The sequence below is a fragment of the Bos mutus genome, chromosome 12 (genome assembly GCF_027580195.1).
Source record: "Bos mutus isolate GX-2022 chromosome 12, NWIPB_WYAK_1.1, whole genome shotgun sequence".
Lineage (NCBI taxonomy): Eukaryota > Metazoa > Chordata > Mammalia > Artiodactyla > Bovidae > Bos > Bos mutus.
Window position 1 is genome coordinate 73,652,369 of NC_091628.1, and position 22,123 is coordinate 73,674,491.

The window sequence follows — 22,123 nt, forward strand, 5'->3', positions numbered from 1 at the left end:
CAGGTGGCGCTAGCGGTAAGGAGCCCACCTGCCAACGCAGGAGACTTGGGTCTGATCCCTGAGTCAGGAAGATCCCCTGGAGGAGGAAATGGGGACCCACCAGTATTCTTGCCTGGAGAATCTCACGGAGCCTGGTGGGAGACACCACAGGGTTGCAGAGTCAGACACAACTGAAGTGACTTGGCATGCGCACAGGGCCATCGACTGCCCAGAGCAGAATAGAACAGCTCATTCTGTCTCCTCTGAGACTTCTCTCCTTCTCCTACTCCTCAGCCTAGGTCCTACATTCTCCTTTCCTTTTAGACTCTTGCCCTAAACATTCTCATCCACTCTTTCCTGTTTTTAAAACTGTGGACAAATACGCATAACACAAGACTGACCATTTTATCCATTTTTGGATGAGCAGTTCGGTGCATGAAGTACAGTCACACCGCTGTCCACCACCCGTTCTTGTCGTGCCTCTGATGGTGACCAAGACACCCATCTTTAGCCCAGAGCTCCTTCCCCAAACCAAGAGGCCTTTTCAGCATCTTCTTTTGGATGTTCTACCCCTCAGGTGTCTCTTAGGTGCAAACAACATAAACTATCTCCAGCTAATCAGGCAGAAAAGGATTCTAATGGAGGGAGGCAGGGGAACTTCAAGAATCTCATGCTTCATCAGGTTTGGAGCATGGGTATGTATATATACACACACATATACATATACACACACAGATACATATATATATATATATGGACTTCCCAGGAGTGAAAAAGAACCCGATTGCCAAAGCAAGAGACAGTCAGAGAGGTGGGTTTGATCCCTGGGTTGGGGAGATCCCCGGGTCGAGGAGCTCCCCTGGAGGAGGGCATGGCAACCCACTCCAATGTTCTTGCCTGGAGAATCCCATGGACAGAGGAGCCTGGCAGGCTATAGTCCATGGGGTTGCAAAGAGTCAGGCATGACTGAGCAACTATCACTCACTCCCCTTAATAAGACAGGAGTTACATTCTCTAACCAGACCCAACTACTCATCATCTTTAAGGTGTAAAGCAAGAGTTGGAGAGTGAATCAGGAATGTGGAAAAAATTACCCTTTGAAAGTTAAGAACTAGAGATCTGAAAACTGCTCCCCCGGGAATCCAGGTTGGTGATCCCACAGGAAGCACACTGGGGATCCTACTTTGCCCCAGATCGACCCATGCAACAGCAGTCTCTTCCAGGTGACATCTTCACCTCTGCTTGCAAGGGGCCACTTTCCCGTCATCTAGCTGGTTCTGACACTATCTAAGCAAACAGATTTCTGGTTACGTAAAGCAAGCTACAGACCCCTAAAGGTCGAGTGACTATTGGGGCATCTTTATAATTAACCCCGAATCATTAACTCAATACTAATGAGAAGAAAAGCAGAATTTCACAAAAAGGCACTTTATGAACTCTCAAGGCAACATTAACTAAGAACAGTTAAAATCCATTCATTCCTGTATTAATGTAACTAATCAAATGCTTTGGGTCTCATCCACCAGCAGTTCACATACAGGAAATATTTAATATTAGCCTAAATGAAATGTATGTGGGAGAATAATACATTATAATAATGTATAATAATATTATACATTATAATAATGTATAATTATTATACATTAATATATATATTAATGGGACTACATTCATTTATATATATATATATATAGGGAAGAGAAAGTAGATCTAACTTTTATTCACACCAATAAAAATTCATTAATTTCAGTACAAATTCGCGAGTTTATTTGACCACTGAGGAAGATTTAATGTCCTTTCATATAATTTAGGTTAATAGAAAAGACTGAAAACAAACTATCTTAAGACATTAATCAAACTTTTAATGTATCAATTTATTGCATATGTCAGTACAGAAAAATAGAAAGTATATTTTAAAAGAAATTTATTTGTAAAAAAACAAATGTCAATGTTTGCTTGCCATGATTACCACATAATGCACTATAACATTCAAATCTGAGTTATAAAAGTTTATTACGGCTTCAAATAAACTATGGCAAATAACAAAATATGATTTACATTATGAAATTGGATTAACTTATTTTATCCTGAATGTATCTGAATGGGTTGAAAACAACTTGGAATTTCCAGCATATGGTGTACTGACAGAAATTGTTCAACATACACTCATCCCTGTTACGTATGTATATATGACACTTTTCATAAAAGTGTCTCTTATACACAGTCCTATTGTTAAACTACATTTTTGAGAAACAAAATATAAATGGAGGTATATTTGTGCCATCTGGCAAAAATGTGTTGACTACTATTAGAATGAATGCATTTATTTTGCCACACAAATGAACACACTATTTCTGATTAGCTAAGATGATGTGCATATATGGCAATATAAGTTAACAGAAGTGCTTTTTATTTTCTACTCTGATTTAAAAAATAGATGTCTGTGCTCTGTCATTCACAACTTTACCTGAGTGATATGAAAATACATAAATTTAAGCAGATAATCCAAAAGTACTCTTTTCACGTTTCTTTCTCTGTAACTGCAGTCAAACATATTAAGAAAAACGAAGAGGGGAAAGGTCAGTGGAGGTTTTCGGCTCTCTCAATCACGACCTAATTTAAAAAGGGATGTCAGTGACATCCCTTTTTAAGACTTACCGTATTTACTCCTAACCTCAAGGAAGGGACTCAATCAAAAACTACACTTTGGCCGGGCTTGCATGATAGTTTATATAAAATTGAATATGGCCTTCGTTAAGTCCACCAAACAAGCCCAGACCCATCTCAAACCAAATGGTATAAACTACTCATAAGAAATGAGTATGAAAGCATCAGGTGGCATGAATCCTCAGCAAGGATTACAGTGTCATTAATCTGGTGACACAAAGGTAGAACACGGGTTATTATCAACTGTCTACATTCAAGAAAAAAATAAATTTAAGCTGCCCCATAACAAAATTCAGAATATCATTTTAATGAAAATACGTTTTACAGTCAAAGTATTTGCAAAGACGTAGGGTAGATACAATTAACAGGTGCTCCAGTCGCCTCCTCTGTTAGAAACGCCGTGGTTCCTACGTTCTGCGTTCCATGTTCTGCTTCCTTGTCACCAACCTCAGCAGCTAATTACATCCTAGAGCCACCCTTAGGGACACATGTCTCATTCACCTTTCCAGTTGTCTTTATCTTGTTAGTATTCTTGTATCTGTTAGGAACGGTTTCCTCCTGTATTTTGCAGTGTCTTTCTTTAGGATACTCGTCACCATTTTACTTCCAATAATCCCTTTTAGAATAATGGATTTTGATCTCAATCAATTTTATTCTATTTTTAAAAATCACTCTAGGATTTCCAAATTACATTTAAAACCTCATCCAGAAATGCCTACAGCTGCTCTTGCATAAATGAGACAGAAATTAATAAGACGGACACAAGCCTATACCCACTAAGAGATGAGTCCAAAATGAAGGTGTGACTCATGAATTCATGTTTTCTTGACCAGTTGCTTTGGCCACAAAATTAGATGTTTAAAAAAAAAAAATGATGCCATGGGCTTCATGAACCCCTGATAATAGGAGTTTGTCTTCTACCTGTTTCCCATTTAAGGAAATAGCCTCAAATACACAAAGAAGCTAGGAAAGAGATTTAAATACTACAGCCCTAGACACAACCTCTCCCCTTTGCTGCAGAAAGAAAGGCTCCTCAACCCAAAGAGAAGAACAAAGGTAGGAATGGGATACACAAAAAAACCGGTGGGGAGGTTGCTAAAAACAAACAAAAAATAAACCTGAAGTACTAAGAAAAACAGCAGCATTAAATGAAACACCGATGAAGAAAAAGCTTTTTATGCTTCATCAGTATATTTATAACTAAAGTTGATAAATTGCTCCAGTGTACTAAATGATCACAAGAAAACATAATGTACTTTGTAAACGCTAAAAAGTGACACAAGTCTGGGTAAGCTCATGTCTAGATACACTACATTTTCAGGTCTTCTTCCTTTTTAACGTATTACTATCTGGGATAGTCATTCTACACAGCAATGATTGACAGAATGAAAGCAGCCTTTAATTGTCGTGAATTTATGCATACAAAATACACCTTCCATGATATGCGTTTCCAATTTCGTTTTTAAATGCATGATGTTTTTACAATTTATAGAAAACATTTATCCTTGAGAACTCACACTTGCTGTATTTTATTTTTTCTTAAACACTGACAGAAAGTGAGAGACAATAATGTGATTTGGCAAAACTGTCTCCTGCCCTGTCTTCACAGAGTTTTTGACTGAGGTCAAGATTACTGATCCATTCTTTCTCTGTCTGAGCTACTTGTACAAAGCCAATAAACACAGCTAAAATATTCACAACAGCGTACGTTAGAGCTGATGCAATAATGTACACATCTCAATTACCTCTAATTTTTGAGGACTGCTTATGTTTTTTCAGGTAATCTTGTAAGTTTAAGGGGCTCTTTTTTTAAGTAAGATTTTTCTTACTCTTCTATATGTCTAAATACTACTTCTCACTTACAGCCATTTAATGGTTAAACGTGGTAATAGGTTCTGTGATAAAAAGCTCTAGAGTTCTTTCACTCACACATTCTCACAGGTAGAAAATGAATAAATAAGACTTCCTAAAGCTGTCCTTTGATGCAGCTCCTCTATTTTATAACTGAAACGTTAAGCTGAAGAAGATAATTTTCATTTACTTTTGTTTTTGTCACTTCTATTTTCAGAAAGTCCAATAAATGTTACCTTGGCTTCAGTGGGATAGATCCACATAGATATTTGGATTTAAAAAAGCAAACGTAGGAATTTTTGTAAAACAGTATGTACAATAATGTAATAAGACTTCCTAATTGATTCTTAAATAGGTTCTGATCTTCATTATGACCGCTATTAGTGGTTCAGCTGTAGACTTACAAAATGACAGAAGCTAAAACTCCTTTTGCCACCAAAATCATTGATACAAATGTTAAAAAGTTCAAATATGCACATCAAAGCTGCAGTAAAAGTCTCAATTTCTGTTTTTACATGCCATGATCCAGACTGTACCTAACAAAACATGGTACATTTACACTGGAAAAGGGGGTCCCATTTATTTTGAAGAAAAGGCTGGATCTCAGGATTCAGCAGAGCAAAAGTCAACGGCGACCTGCACACAGGCCTCAATTTCATTTCTGGCTAAAAACAAAATAGAGTTTACATAAAAATAGATATAACCCAGGCTACCATATACACTGGTATATGATCAGTACTATTTACATTAAAAACAGTGCATTGCATAAGTCAAGGAATAAAACACCACCATGCATTTCATTTTAATTTTTAAGGTGAAAAATGCAATTACAGAACTAAGTTTGCTTACCATGATTGTCCCAGTATTTACTAAAGGAATAATACCCAAAGGTTTCTCGTTTACATGTCTCCTTTCACACTTAGTCATTAATCTAAGTGTCACACGGATTACACGTACATCTTGGGCAACAAGAAACTTTTGAATATGCTATAATAGCATATTAAACTAAAGATATGGATACGCAACCACACTGAAAAGTCTGGTGAAAATGTATGAAATAATCCCAATAATTATAGTTTTTCAAATGTAAAAAACTATTTGGATCATTTTAAAGGAGCACTGAAGTCCTTTCAAAGTTTAATGTCACTCTTCAGACAAGTACAGACATAACACGCTTCTAGAAAGGAGTATTTTTTTTTTATCATTCTGCACAAATTAAAATACAGTGCATTAATGAAAACGAAAACATCATATAATTGTTACATTAGATGAAGTTTTGGCCATCTCTTCAGGAGAAGGACTCTTTATTACTTCTTTGATGAACTGTTCGAGGGCCGTGAAGTAACCCTGGCACTGCCACGTATCGTTATGAGTTCCATCGGGAAAAATGGCTAATCTCTTAGTCCGAGACGGGGAGAGCTCATAGAGCTGCTTCATCATTACTGGTGGGATTAACTGGTCGGAGAGTCCGGAGATGAAGAGAGAAGGCATTCTGCACTGAGAGATTTTTCTGTAGGACAAGAACTTATTTTTGTAGCACCATAAAGGAAGGTAACGCATTGGAAAGAATGAAAATAAAGTGCTGGCCATGTGTGGTATGCTTAAAAATGTGTTCTCAACCATAATGGCTGAAATCCTATGTGAATTCTCAGAAGCCAAATGAATAGCTACCGCTCCTCCCAAGGAACGGCCAAAAAGGAAAATTTTTGTTTTGTCAAGGTCGGGTCTGGTCATCACATAGTCCAGCACAGCCTCAGAATCAAGGTAGAGTCCTTCTTCACTTGCCTCTCCTTCACTCTTCCCATAGCCTCGGTAGTCGACCAGCAGAAGATTGACTTTGAGGTTAACCAACATAAGCAAGGCATTTGGCAACCTGTGGCCTATGTTGCCTGCATTCCCGTGAAAATAAATTATAGTCGGGGAATAGGGCGAGCTGTCTCCAGTGTATCTTATCAAAATGAGATTCAGGCGCACTCCATCTTTGGTTCTGATGAAAATGTTTTCATGTGGAATACCAGTGGGCATGGGAACATAAAGGCGCGAAGAAGATGGCTGTTCTGGGAAGTAAAGCAATACATCCTGGAATTTATACAGAATACCTGCTATTGATATGAATATTAACAGAAGTAAGACAATGCCTCCATACAGATGAAAGGTCACTATTAAAGATAAAAGAGAAATGCGGCAGAGAGCCCAAGACCAGGAAGCCAAAGCTACCAGCCATCTTTCAACAAAGTTCCACAGCATCCAGGACTTTTCCATCGTGGCTCTCTGCAAGTGTCCTAGAGACAGAAAGAGAGAGAGAGAGAGTCAGTGAGGTGACATGTATCTATTAGCTTAAAAGTTAGGTCCATGATGTAACCAATCCCATCACCAGGAGAGTCCTTGGAAGCCACACCAGGCCATCCATAAAACCGCCCGTCCTAATTCTCTCGGTCCCTTCAGTTCCCAAGCTGTTTTCACCCTCCACTGCTGTACTGATGAAAGACAAATACGCATTAAATATATTCATTTTCTAAAAAGAAAAAAAAAATGCAGGTTTAAAAAAAATGCGTTAAAAATACTTTCCTTCGTGTATTTTCCTTGATTTAAGAGAAAAATAAACTGATGCCATGTTCCCCGTTTTTTCCAGGAGGGAACACAGGCTCAGGAGCCTAAGTGGATTGGCCACGTCCCAGCTTTGCAGGCAGAAGAGCCCGGAGGCCAGGAAGCCAGGCGCCAAGGCTCCTGGTGCATCCACTGGCCAGCTGAGGAGGGTGAGGGCAGTTTCTACACGGAGGTGAAGGGACACGTAACATTACGTCAGCTTCAGGCCTACTGCACATGCTGCACGGTGACCCCACAGCCAGTCTAGTCAGAGGCCAGTAGCTCACATAGGTGCGGGTGAGAACACCTGCGGTAGCGCCTCACTGCGGCTCTGATCTGCATTTCTCCAACTGGTGACGCTGAGCGCCTCTTCACGTGCCACTGGCCCCGTGCACGTCTTCTTCGGAGGAATGTCTATTTAGGTCTTCTGCACATTTTTTGATTGGGTTGTGGTGTTTTGCTGTGTTTTTGATATTGAGCTATATAAGCTGTTTGTCTATTCTGGAAAATAAGCCCTTGTTGGTCTCATGATTTGCGAATATTGTTTCCCAGTCCATAGGTTGTCTTTTCATTTTATCTGTGGTTTCCTTCGCTGTGCAAAAGCTTTTAAGTTTAATTAGGTCCCATTTGTTTATTTTTTGCTTTTGTTTCCATGACTGGAGAAGACAGATCCAAAAAACATTGTTGCAATTTAAGTCAAAGAGTGTTCTGCCTACCTATTTATTCTTCTCAATGAAACCATATACGAGATTGTCGTAATTTCTCTGATAGGTCATTATTAGCTTATAGAAACACAACATATTTTTGTATATTGATTTTGTATCATACACAATTATTAAGCTAAGTAGATTGAGGGCAAATTTTATTAAAGAGGGAGTTAACAGAGTCTAACCTGTCAAGATCAATCCAATATGCTTTATTGTCAATTTTCCACATTATAGAAAAAAATTATAATTAAACTAGGATAAAAAAAATAAAGTATCCCTTCCCCATTTGGAGGTTCTCGCGTAGCTAAATTTAAAAAACAATTTAAAACTGTGCTCAATCACTTTTTGAGGCCCCGTGGACCGTAGCCCACCAGGCTCTTCTGTCTATGGAATTTTCCAGGCAGGAATCTTGGAGTGTGTTGCCATTTCCTTCTCAAGGGGATCTTCTCAACCTAAGGATAGAACCCTTGTCCCTTGCATTTCCTGCATCGGCAGGTAGATTCTTTACCACTATCGCCATCTGGGAAGCCCTTTCTGCTGCTAAGTCGCTTCAGTCGTGTCCGACTCTCTGCGACCCCAGAGACGGCAGCCCACCAGGCTCCCCTGTCCCTGGGATTCTCTAGGCAAGAACACTGGAGCCGGTTGCCACTTCCTTCTCCAATGTGTGAAAGTGAAAAGTGAAAGTGAAGTCGCTCAGTCGTGTCCAACTCTGTATTATTTTTAAGAAACGGTCTAATAATTTGTGTTTCACAACTGATTTAAAAGAAACTTCAGACTGCTAGCACTGTGCAACATGTTCAATCTTTACACAGCCCTGACTGCAACTTCACACCAGGGAGTCAGCAAAGACTGCTGCGGCATACTGATACGGCTGTAGACACTTGGGGGACAGGTGTGAAACAAAGACACAGAAAATTCTATCTGAGAACCAGAGGTAAGTGAAGAAAATTACTCACTGGAGAAAAAATCTTTTAAAACTTTGCTGAAAAATATAAGTGATATAAAGAAAATACAGAAGAAAAGCTTTCAGAAGTCAATGCTTTTATAATCAAATAAAATTTACACATACCGTCTTAAAAAGGCAAAAAAGGTGAGATGCTACAATGTTTTTAGTCATCTACTTAAGTATTTACCATTAAAAAAAATTCTCTTTTACTCACTAACAAAACTATCCATAAAGTTAGTCTTAAATTTAGTAAATAACTGTTAATGACTTATCTTTAAAATTTTACTGTATGCCATAAACTTTTAAATGTAGTATTTAGTTCATCAAATTAAATACTGAAGATCAAGTTAAATTATGCTGGCTATAAAGATGAGTTAGATAATTTAATAGATTTAGTTTTTCATCATTATCTCACCAAAAATTGTTAACTATTTCACTAAACATGGATTTTCAAATTTGAGTTTTTGTTCAAATGACTCTCTTTGAACACAAACCAACAGCCTAGCGTTCTTCTGAAGCTGCTCTGAAACCAATACTGCCACCCAGTTGTGGCAAGTTTTATTACAACAAGCTCGGCAGTAAGAGAAAAGCAGGTATCCAAGCTTAGAAGACAGGGCAGCAGGACCTGGGCATTAAGGGTCAGACCTGGGAAGAACCAGGCTGAGAGAAAGAGGCTGCACTACAGCAGCTGAACAAGCCGAGGCACGGAGGCCTGAATCCCAGCCCTGGGGTCCAGGTGGACAGCCAACGCGGTTCACGGTCCGGGACGACTATCCACCAACAGCCACTACACAGCGCTGCTCTATGACCGTCACTGTAGGGCCAGGTCTCAGAGCCACATCGGACCACTTTCCTTTTTCATCTAATGCTAACATTTACTTAATTTAATCCTTATTTCTGTTAAGTCTAAGAGAATGACTTTCATTTATACCTAGGAGTTGTATAGGAAAATTCGGAAATAGACTGGCATTTATTTGATACATCAAAACAAAACAATGTTTGTATAACGATTAGGATTAATAAGGTCTGGGATATAACATACAAATACACTAGAGCACTGTACCATTTGGGAAAAATGTATCATTTATTTCTTTAGTGAAAAAAGGTACATTTTTTTTCATAGTCAAGCCAATCATTTAGGACAGAAGTATCAGAGAGATGTGTAACTCAAATATCATTTGTTTTGTGACATATCAGGAAAAAAACACAGTAAAATTCCATCACCTTAAAGTCTGTTCTACCATATATTTGTTAAGTAATCTTGGGTGTATCACTTATTTTCAGTTTGAATTTTTTTTTCGGTAGAATGAGAATTTTTAAAATGCTCACGTAACTGCATTCTGAACACTGGACATGTATATTTAAGAGTGGACATCAGGAAAGTGGCATATTTGAGTCCATTATTGCTTAGGAATATAGGATTAACCTTGCAGTTTTCCACAAAGCTTTCCCGAAAAGTCACCTACATTAAATGACTTTGTGATACACAAATGCAATCTTGCAATGGATTGTTACACTGTGCAAGTCAATAAAAGCCAATTCACTTTGAGGAATAGCAAATGGAAGTCAATTTTAAGGACTGGTTAATAAAAAATGTTCTAGAGAGTGTGTGTGTCTTCTCTTGAATACACTGCAGCATTCCGGTGGTTTAGAAAGAGACCTCTGCTCACGGACTGCCTTATGTTTGCTAACCCAATTGCCAATGACTTCCGTCCCCATTCTGTACCATAGCTCCATGCTCTTCAAAGAGCTGGATCTAGCAAACTATCCAGGAAGGACTTCTACTGAACAAATTTGATGAAACTATCAACCAAGTACAATTATTCAAGGCATAACTTGAGCCATCTGTTGAGATGTAAAAATAACTTCGCATAAACCCAGATGCTATGATGGTCAGTAAAAAATGCAACACTTCCTTGAAAACAGTCAACAGATCCTAAAGCTAGCAGTAAGTTTCCCATCTGTTTTGCCAAAAAAATTAGTGTGAATAAAGGGTTAACAAAACCTCTTCTCCCCCAGGAAAAAGTGATGACCTCTGGTTAACCCTCAAGCACTGTTTCCGTGGGAACCTCCTACAGGTAGGCGATGAGAAATGTTTCTGAGGAGCTCTCTGTGTGGTGGGCCTGACACCACTGCAGAGCCGAGTCTGGGCTGAGCGGGGTAAGGTGTGTGCCTGGCGTGCTCTCTGCTGAGTCCTGGACACTATGCCTCTGTCTCGCAACAAAAGACCCCGTTTCCTGTGGGGCATGAAGCAGTTGGGTCACAGCACCACCTGCTCCCAGCCCTGCATCCTCTTCCCGCCGGCCTGAGTCGTCACGTGGAATGACGCACTCGACTCTGCCAAGCCGGGTCTTCTATCCGCATCTCTCAACAAGGCAGTGGGAGGCTGGTGTCAGGTATGGTCTACTGCGTCTTTTGAGAATGTCCAGCTGAACCCAAGACCACTGCTGCTGGTCATGCAGAATAAGCAAGGCAATTAGTTACCCCTTAGAAAGTACATCTTAGGAGGCAAACATTCATGAAAGGTGTTGCCAGAAGAGGTGGATTTTTGCCAGGCTCTTCTGCATGCTGCACTGCATTTGCTGATAACATCTTAGAACCATAAGCAATCGAGATGAACGGTGAGTTTAACATACCTGAAGTGAAACCAAAGTTTACACGGATTAGAAAAGTTGTTTAGAGGGAAAGGACGTTAGCCCTGTTGAGCACAGAAGCCTGGTGCCCAGTATCCCTCATCTTCCACGCTTCTTTTACATCATTACCATGTTTTTAACCTTACGCCTGGTGGTGGTGGTTGTTAGTCACTAAGTCGTGTCCAACTCTTGCGACCCCATGGACTGTAGCCCTCCAGGCTCCCCTGTCCATGGGATTTTCCAGGCAAGAATACTGGAGTGGGTTGCCATTTCCTTCTCCAGGGAATCTTTCCGACCCAGGGATCAAACCCGGGTCTCCTGCATGGCAGGCAGATTCTTTATCGAATGAGCTACAAGTCCCACATCTTAAATAAATATCTAACTTATTCCCATTTCTCAATCATGCCTTTGCCAAATTATCACACATTAACTGACTCTCAAGTCCATCTGTCTGTGTCTTTAACCATTCCAGCACCTGCTTAACCACTAAGAGAATTCAATGAAAAGCATGAGCTATCATGAGGATCTCTCATAAAAAGCAAACCCCGCTTGCTAATGAATCCAATGGATTTTTCTCGTCCACACTGCAACAGTGTACTGCTGCTGCTGCTGCTGCTAAGTTCCATCAGTCGTGTCCGACTCTGTGCGACCCCAGAGACGGCAGCCCACCAGGCTCCTCTGTCCCTGGGATTCTCCAGGCAAGAACACCGGAGTGGGTTGCCATTTCCTTCTCCAATGCATGAAAGTGAAAAGTGAAAGTGAAGTCGCTCAGTCGTGTCTGACTCTTAGCAACCCTATGGACTGTAGCCTACCAGGTCCCTCCATCCATGGGATTTCCCAGGCAAGAGTACTGGAGTGGGGTGCCATTGCCCTCTCCGAATGTACTGCTAAGTGGCACTAAATCTTGAATCTTCCTTGGCTTCCAGTAGAATAAAATTCTTGTGTGTCTCCCCTCTGACCCATCCCTGAACAGGGGTGTTTTCCAAGGACCTGTATACTGACCCTTCTTTCCCTTGGGGATTTCATTCTTTCTCATGCCTCCATCATACCTGTTTATGAATTCTTCATGTCTACTTCATCCATAATCTCAATTTATCTGTTTGTTGAGTACCTGATGCTTCATAAGCAACGCAAACTTATCCCAAACTAAACAAATCCTCCTTAGCTAATGTTTTCCATGGTTTATGTAAATTATGAACAAAAAAGCATGATATGTGAACAAATGTTATTTTTTTGAAAACCAGCTGATTCTAGGGCTTAATATAACATGCAGACTAAATCTACATTACAGTATCAAAAATTAGCACATTATCATAGCATGTTTTACAGCTAAATAAAAAATATCAATCTTGGAAAAGTAATTTTTGTGCTTTTTATTTAGATAAAGTGGTTAGAAGTATCACACTGATATTAGTGAACATTTCTCAAAAAATAACCTATTAAAAACATGATTAATTTTTTATTATTCATAGCCAAAGTAAATCTAATCATGATTGTTTGCTTCTTAAAAAGAACAGTTTTGAAACAATTAGTAGTATCTTTTTATACTCTATTAGCACTTGGATCATAGGAATGAAACATATGGATCTGCTGATGATCACTGTGAGAATTTTACGGTCAACATTAAGTAGTTTGGTTCACCGTGACCACTCCGTATGCTTCCTATCTTTAAATATCAGTACAATAAGTGATTTAAGGCTAAAGATACAAAGAATGGATAGCTTGGAGCTGTCAGAACCACCATGCTGGGTACAGGGTTAGCTGAGGATCCAGTCAACTGAGGGAGCGATGACGGACATGCTCACTTGACCTCTGTCACGTGCTCTCACACGTGGACTCAGAAGACGGGAAATGGTTCCATTCCTAAGGGGAAATATTTAAATAACTGTTCTATAAGCTGAGGCTTAAAAATGAGATTAATAGCAAGTGTGTGCCCACCCTCAATGATATTATATGAGTTCTCAAGGGCTTTCTCAAGCCCAGCCTAGACCACAGAACACCCCCACGGCTGCTTTCCAAGCCTCGTCAGATTCCAATGCAGGCTATCATCCGATTTAAAGATGAAAGGCAATGCCATCAACACCTGCACCCATCTGCCATCTCAATCACAGACACTACAGGCGATTCAAAATTTATAAGTATGCACTTTTTTAAAATAACAGGACAAAGCACAATTCCAGGGTTACGAATCTCTCTTACTTTCCATCAAGCAGCTATGTCTCTTATTTTTATTCATTTAGCACAGTTATTCACAGGAACTGGAAGCATTCAAACAAAATCTAAATAAATACTTGGCGAGGGCAGTGTGAAGTAGAGCAGTTGAACTGGGTGAACTATAAGGTCCCGATGAAACCTGAGACCTCGCTATGCCCGTGGTTCTCAAAGTGTGGCTGCAGACTCCTGGGGTCCCCAAGGCCCGTTCAAAGGGTGTTTCAGATCAACAGGATCAACGTAAGCAGACTAGAAGGCTGCTTGCCGTTTAGCTGTCTGACGTGCGCACTAGTGGTACAAAACCAAAGATGGGTGAAGCTGCCAGTGCCTTAGCAAGATTCAAGACAGGGGCACCAAAATGTAGGTGCCACTGTCCTCTTTATCATATCTCTATCAGTGAGTCCACTTTGCAACATTTTGTGACAACGAGTGACCAAGCAAGGGGGGCGCATGAGGCACTACTGCTGAGTGTGGCTGCGCCCAGTCCCATCTGAAGCTTTGCGACCCTATGGACTGTACTGAAAACACATCTGAGGTGTGGGAGGAACTAGCTGCTTTATTTAAGTGACACCATTTTTACCTAAAAAGACAACTGATAAACTGTGGTTGTTCAGACTTCTGTGTTCGGCAGACATTTTTTCTGAAAAATGAGTGAAGGTGCTAATAGCTTCCTCGACTTAAGAGGCTCTTCTGACGGCACTGTGATGGTAATGACACAAACAAGTGTGATTTTTGACAACACATTAAATGTGCGAATATTTGGAAGAATCTGCCCAGCACAGTAAACTAATATTTTCAATGACCAATGACTGGTGTCACCAAAATCAAGCACAGATACAAAAAAATTCATTGAAAGATAAACCAATGGATTTTACCATAACGGAGACAAAAAGTTCTTTGATATGGATTTCAGATTCCACAATGTAACTGATCTTTAAGAAACTACCATCTGTTGAGTATATCCACAATTATCTGAAAAGACTATTAAAATAACCCCTTTAAAACCATAAATCTGTGTGAGCCTGACTTTCTTTATAAACTTCACCGAAAACAACCTACCATATGACAATGAATGTAGAAACATGATAATATGCCTGTCTTCTATTAAACAGACATTAAAGATATTTACAAAAATGTAAAACAGCACTAAACTCCTTGCTAATTTTTTGGCAAAGATGGCTCTTTTGCATAAAAATGTTATTATGCTAAAATATGATGGATTTTTTTACTGTTATTTTTAAGTGATAAAATTATGCATTTTATAAGCTCCCACTCTTAATTTCTAAAATAATAAATATCTTTCTACATAGTCTACATATATGAAAACTCTTTAGAGACCTCAATAATTTTTTAAAATGTGAAGGTGCTCTGAAACAAAAAAAGTTTGAGCACCACTATTCTACACTGCCTAACTACATAATTTTATTGCCTTTTTCTGCAAAGACTTAACACCTTTAAATTAAGAATGAGGTACTACATTAATTTAAATCTTTTGTGCATTATAATATTTACTGGTTTCTAAAGCTTTATAGGTCCTGGAAGAGAAATATCTTTGGTAAAGACACATAATTTCTTTGGGTCCCAAGGACTACGGCCATAAGACAGATGACAAACATGGGGAGCTGACCTTTCAGCCTGGTCATCTATCGCCCTGAGTGCGGCTTTGACCCAGTCACTGCTGCTTTGCACACCTCGGGTGACTAGTCACGTCCACGTTTAAATGTGGGGAACCACTCTGAATGAGCATCCTTGTACGTCGCTTTCTGAGTTTCTACATTTGTAAAAGGAAGCAGTTACCTGAATAATACCTAAGATCTCACAAATTCTACTTTACAGGTAATAGAGAAAAATTAAAGGCTGGAATTGGAAAGTAGGTATTGAATTATCAATAATACTGTTTTCACTAACTGGTACAGTGGAAATTTGGAGGCCCTGGTATGGGACTTTTAGAGTACCTGAAAAGCTACTGAGAGATACAGGACTCCAGAAATCACAGATGTGTGGAGATGTGGTGATTTTATATTTCAACTGAGGTCTGTAAAATATTTTACTCATCAAACATGTTCAGTCTCCTTCCCAGACCACCAAAGTAATATTTCTAAACAACGCACAGTCAAAGCTGTAGAAAATAACTTTGGCTAAACAATCTTCACAGAATAAACGACATTGTTATGTTTTAGGAGTCTGTAATTAATGGGAGGGGAAGAAGAAAAGCTGGTATTCAAAGACCATCATGAGTTTCCATGAACTCGACGGGTTTTTTTCTTTGCTTTGCACAGGGAACTCAGGTTATTCTCTCCAATAAAAAGCAATGTCAGTGATGCAAATGGCACCTCCCAGATTAATTCCAAGTGTACAGTAACAAGGACCCTCAACCTCCTCCTCACCAAAGAATACTACTGCTTTCCCTGTGAAGCTGGCAGTCTCTTCATATCAATCCTTTATGGGGCAGTATTTTATCTAAAAATTTAAAATAAAGATTAACAACTTACATTAAGAACTAAAACTCAAACTATGGGAATGAATACATTTAATTATGATTGTCCCAATGATTTGTTTTTGTTCAGTCGCTCAGTCGTGTCCGACTCTTTGCGACCCCATGGACTGCTGCACGCCAGGCTTCCCTGTCCTTCACCATCACCCGAAGTTTGTTCAAATTAATGTCCATTGAGCTGGTGATGCTGTCAAACCATCTCATTCTCTGCTGCCCTCTTCTCTTTTTGCCTTCAATCTTTCCCAGCAGAGTAAACTGGACAAGTATGTTATTCTTTCAATCACAGATAAAATTTTATTTTAATGAAGGTTGGAACTGATTCACAAAAAGAAAGTAAATGCTAATTATCATCATTATTTTTAAACTGCAAAAGTTTACATCGAATTGCATGGTATATGTTCATTTACTGATTCTGCCAACAGGAAAAGGTCTTTGAAAACTACAAAAGACGTTTTACCTATACAGGAATTAAATAGGAATTCCTCAAAAACAAACTGATTGAAGAGTAATCAATAATAAATACAATTTTAAACAAACCATTTAAACAAAATTTAAACAAATTTAAACAAAACCATTTAAAAAAGTCGTAAATGTACTATTATTTTAAAGGTCTTTATATCTATCTCAACTGATGATTTTAGGAACATTCTGTTTAAAAAAAAAAAAACCTGCTCATACATTAAAAAAAACCATACCAACAAGTGACAAAACCATGCATAGGTTCAAGGGAACAAAGTGGGAAGAAAATTCATGTGTCACTCCTGACCCCTACATCACAAGGGGAGAATGGTATCCTCTGGGGGAATTCACAGCTTCCAGTCACATTTCAAGTAACAGAGAAGCAGATTCAGCCTTCCCGCCTTAGTGTATCTCCTTTTCTGCTAAGCACTGGGGAGTTAGGAAACCATGCCAGCTGCACAGCTGAAATGGAAACACAAATAGCCGCTATCAGCGTGCTGGAGACACCACAGAATGAATTATCTATTTCCCTAATGGTTACCCACATGTCATCAATAATGAAAAAGCGAGTATTAATAGTCCTATGGGACAAATGAACAATAACTGCCTATGGATATGCTGGATAGCAACTGAAGAGTTCAGAGAGCATTTTTAACTGGGATTTCAATCAGCTTGAGCAGACATCTGGAACACTATACTAGACAGCAACTCGGTAGCATTTTTGGGTTTCCCTTTCACTTGAAACACAGAAGACTTGGCATATAAGAGTCAACTCAGAGAACAAAAACGACAGATTCTTGTCACTATGGAAGTCAATCACAATTTGTTCTAAGAGTATAAATATCAAAGAAAGAAAATTTAAAAAAAGAAAAAAGATCTACAAGGCTAAAAATGTAAACACTGATGTCAAAATAAAAAATGATAATGTAATTCAGGAAGTTTCCAACTTGTGAAGGGATAGTGTTCTAAATACTATTAACCAAATGGATCAAACTTAGAATTCATTTTCTTATAAAATCAATGTTACAGGAGAAGCAAGATTCCCAGGCTAACTCATAAATACACACAGTTCATGGCCTGAAAACGCTACCGCTTTGCAACTCCAGTACAATGTACTGCTGTAGGAGTTAAGACTTACAAGAAACAGGAACATAAAATGTAGTCATTTATTATGCAGCCTATCACTTCAGGGAAAGAAAAATCTTAATTAGAAAAAACTAGAATCCTTTTTTAAAAGTCTGTTGTAAAAAGAGTATACAAGGACCTCAAATGTTGTGGAGGCGACTAAACAAGAATTAGAAAGATTTTAGAATCTGTAACAACTGAGTTCTAAATTAAAGAAAAAAACAGAGAAATAGAAATAGATTCCAAGAGACGAGAGAGGAAAGATCATGGCAAAACGTGAGGGTGGATGGTTAACCCAGGACAGCGTGGTGAGCAAATGCTCTCATCCAGGCCTGAGGTGTGTCTGAATATACGCCAAGGTTCAGATATTCACCATCTGGCTTCCTGTTCTCATTCCAAAGGAAATTCCTCATTCCAAAGGAAACTATCAGCGGCAGGCAGTGTCTGTGCGATGGGAAGGAGCCTGTTTCCAAGCTCGGTATGTTAATAGCTAGGTGGCTTTTGCCAACCCACTTACCCTCTCTAAATATATGTCTCCTCGTAGGTAAAAAGGAGATCAAACACCTAATTACAACTCGGCTGAGATCAAACGTAATACAGTGCGTTGATAAACACAGCTCCTTGCAGGAGGCAGAATTTAAAGCATTCTGTTTACCTACGAGAGCAGACTGGGTTAAAGTACAGCTAGCAGGTCAGCTCGACTTGGATTTTAAACAATGGCAGGACTCGCTGGAGAACACCCGAGCCGTGGCCCGCAGGAAGTAACGAGGGCGACGCCTTCTTTTCTGTTAAAACTCAGCGCGGGTGGCAGTTCCTTCAGAAAGCCTTCCCTGGACCTCTGCTCCCTATTGCCAACCACGCCACATCCTGCAGTTGGCACAAACTCACGCGGTGGCACTCACTAGTGTAGCCTAACTCACCTGTTTTACAAGGGCTGCGGATTCCTTGACGACAGTGACATCACCTTATGGAAATCCGCCTAAAGATTTTCAGGAGATTGAGCAAAGCTGGGCACCCAGTAAGTATTAACAATGAGCGGTCTAGGTCTTCAGCAGGACAGTTATTAGGACAAGAACACTAGACGATCAACCGTGACTTATTTACTTCTTACTTACAACAAAACTTAACCTTTTAGCAAAAAAGACATGCGAGAAATCTAAGCCTGCCCACGAAGAAGAATTAACCACCCGATCGAATGATACCAGGAATAAGATGCCACGAAAAGCGAGCTTGACACTTAAGAGCCCGCATCTCCTTTTGTCTTTCCACTGAGTCCGTACTACGGGGTAAAGGTAACTCAAAGGGCCGGTGAATAATAAAACTTGTTTGGGGTGGGGGGCGGTTGTGACGCCTTGGGCAGTAAAGTCTCGTGATGCATTTTGTAGAAAAATATCCACACACGTTGCTGACACGGGCGTCTCCAGCCAAACTGACTCTCAACTCCGCGGGGGTGCTCCGGGGCGGCTCCGTCAGCGCCCCGAAGTTCCTGCCCCGACAGCCGCGGCTCTCACGGCCTGTCCCTGACGTGAGCGGCCCAGGCCGCCCCCAGCCCCCTGAGCCCTGGGAGCGGGGCTCCGGCCGCACCCGTCCCGAGGGCGGGAGGGCCGGGCCGGGGGGTGCTGGGGTTCACGCGCGTCCCTGCAGACGCCGCGGACAGCGGCTCTCGGACGCGCCCCGGGCCCCCTCCCGGCCCGCGGAGCACAGGCGCGCCCCGGGCGCCCACAGCGGTGTCTGTCAGGGCTTCTCCGGCCCCCTCAGCCGGCGAAGGCGCCCCCGCACGGCCCCGCGGCGAGCAGCCCCCCGGAGGCCCCCCGCCGGCCGCCCCGCACTCACTCAGACCCGCGGGCAGGCCGCGCACTCGGGAGCCGGCGCCGCGCAGCAGCGTCCCCCGGCGCCGCTTCCGTCGCTCCTCATCGTCCTCCTCCGCCTCCCGCCGCCGGACCGCCGCCGCCGTCGCCACGGTCCGGCCCCGAGCTCCCGCGGCGCCGCGCTCGGCTCCCCGACTTCCGGCTCACGCTCGGTGTCGCCGGCAAATGCCCCCGCCGGCTCCCACATCACCTGCTCTGGCCCTTCCTCCCGGGAGCGGGGAAGGCGGCCCCCGCCCTCCTGGGCATGCGCAGAGACGGCGGCCCGGTAGGGGCGGGGGAGTGGGGGAGTCCCCGGCGACGGAGGCCCGGGACGGACAAGATACCGCGAGGCCGGATACCGCGTGCGATCGCGGTGGGCTGGGTACCCCCGCCGTGCGTGTCAGGCATCCTCCGAGCACCGGTAGGCTTCCCGCCCTGCCTCTGACGCCTCAGGATGCGCTGCGGGACGCTTTTCTTCCCAAAGAGAGTGTCTGCCCCAGAAGGTTGTTAGAGGTATGGCAGTGAGTTCCGGCACTTCCATAAGGGCTCCCATAAGGGCACTTAACTTCTTGTCTTCTTCCAGCCCAGCCCGCTCCTACCTTCATCAGGGCGCACCGTCACGAGCGGATGCATGTTTTATTAGACCCCGAGACCTGTACCACTTAGACGGCCTTTTTATTAAAAAAAAAAAAAAAAGAAAGAAAGAAAGAAAAATTCAAAACTACCTTTTGCAACTTTTAACAAAAACCCAAGACCGTGGCAACATCTCTAGGGCCCCTAACAAGGCTTTGGAAGTGACGACACAAATGGAGCCTGAAGCTGGGACGTCGTGACTTTCACGGTCAACCCCATGCGCACCAAGCTGTACCGAATTGTTTGTTTATAGGTGTTTGTCTCCTGTCAGTCCCTATTCTCTGGACTCTGTTTTATATCTACAGACGATATTTCATAATGTTTTCTTAAAACGTGAAATCGCTACCAGATTGAGAGCTCCAGTTCACAGAGGCTCTTGATAATAACTCCTGTTATTACCTGATAAGCACCACCCACCAAGACAGACGACCGCTTACGAACAAAAACTAATAATCAAAGCAACTCTAGGAGATACTTAATGAAAAACTGTTGATTCTCTTTAAACCAAGCATTAGAAAGGCTACAGTAACATGGTAAATTGGAGAGTGGGATTTGAATCAACTTAAGAGTTTGGTTTCGTGATTCATGGGTCCCCTGTTACATCACTAGTACAGAGCACAGTCCCCAACGTTATAGCAACTCAACAGATGCTGAACAAGGTACGAAAATGTATACGAATGCCTTTGCAGAAGATGGGCATGTAGGGGATCCTTTAACTTAACACTGTTGGATACTCCTCCCAAGTACATGGATAGGTTGACTAGTAGGTGGGAGAATTACCCACAAAACAGTACCATGTGACTTTACAAGTCAAGTGATTTCAGAGAAATGTTCAGTCAATAGAGGTGAATTAGACATATAAAGAAATTAACTGTTGGGCTAGAAGGAGCTAGACCTCAGTCCAGCTTTACTACATATTAGTACTGTGAATTAAATGTGTGTTAGTTTGTAAAAAGAGGCTTTTGTACATTAGACAGTCATGCATTGGAGAAAGAAATGGCAACCCACTCCAGTGTTCTTGCCTGGAGAATCCCAGGGACGGGGAACCTGGTGGGCTGCCGTCTATGGGGTCACAGAGTCGGACACGACTGAAGTGACTTAGCATAGCATAGCATAGCAAGGGCACTTAACGGCTTCAAGATGTATTCTTCAAGCCTGTTGCAGAAAAATTTCATTTTAAAGCAATAGTATTTTATGCTAAAAGGAAATGTCTAATTCTAAAAGTTGTTTCCTCCTACACTTTATGAATAAATTCTCAGTTCTCCATGGTGGAAGAGGACAAACCATAAGAGCATACTGGTAGAAATCTACAGCTCCTAGAACATAAGGATTCGGTTTGTTTTCATTTCTCAATTTTGCATATGTAGTACAATTACAATATCGTAGTAGCTGCTCAATAAAGATTTGTGGCATGATTTTATTTTGAATCCTTGAATATAAACTAGAACTCCACAGTTGATTTCCGAGTATGCAACTGTTTATATTATGAATGATACATTTTTTATTCTTATGAATTAGACGAGAACGCATCACAGTTGCATCATGAAAAACACATAGGAAAGCACAGGCTTAGACAATTTTGCGAAAGCATATTTTTCCACCTAAATGAAACAGCAGACGTTTGGGGAAGGAAGACACCCTCTTCCCCCCTGGGCGGTTTCTCAACCACGGAAATGAGCGTTGGTACCACTCTTTACACATAGGGAGCAGAACTCGAGAGGTTGTCACCTGCCAAGAGCAGCCTAAAGAGAGGCACAGGTTCAAAGTGCCAATAACGAGCCAGTGGACAAAGTGTTTTGCGGTCTTACTTCGCGACGAAATCCACTCTCGCGGGTCAACCGTTTGCAAATAGGATCTGCTGCTGAGGCCAACCGGATATGTGTTTGTAACCACACTGTAACCCCCGCTGCCTCCGGTCCTCCGCAGCTCAGCCAGGCGGGCGGTCCCCCCAGAGCCCTCCGGAAGGTTACTGCGCCTGCGCACAT

At 41.4% G+C, this 22,123-nt stretch overlaps 1 protein-coding gene across 2 annotated transcripts; it reads right to left on the reverse strand.

Moving 5' to 3' along the window:
* Positions 1–1,834: 1,834 nt before the first annotated feature.
* ABHD13 (abhydrolase domain containing 13) lies at positions 1,835–22,091 on the reverse strand. Of its 2 annotated transcripts, none has more exons than XM_070380750.1 (2): positions 21,947–22,091; positions 1,835–6,779 (listed from the first exon to the last, which is right to left on the reverse strand). In XM_070380750.1, the coding sequence occupies exon 2, from the start codon at positions 6,757–6,759 to the stop codon at positions 5,746–5,748; it is 1,014 nt and encodes a 337-aa protein (XP_070236851.1). In that variant the 5' UTR covers positions 6,760–6,779; positions 21,947–22,091; the 3' UTR covers positions 1,835–5,745. The 2 variants fall into 2 exon arrangements, with proteins under 2 accessions (XP_070236851.1, XP_070236850.1); XM_070380749.1 differs by lacking the exon at positions 21,947–22,091 and adding an exon at positions 19,492–19,708.
* Between the last annotated feature and the right edge of the window lie 32 nt (positions 22,092–22,123).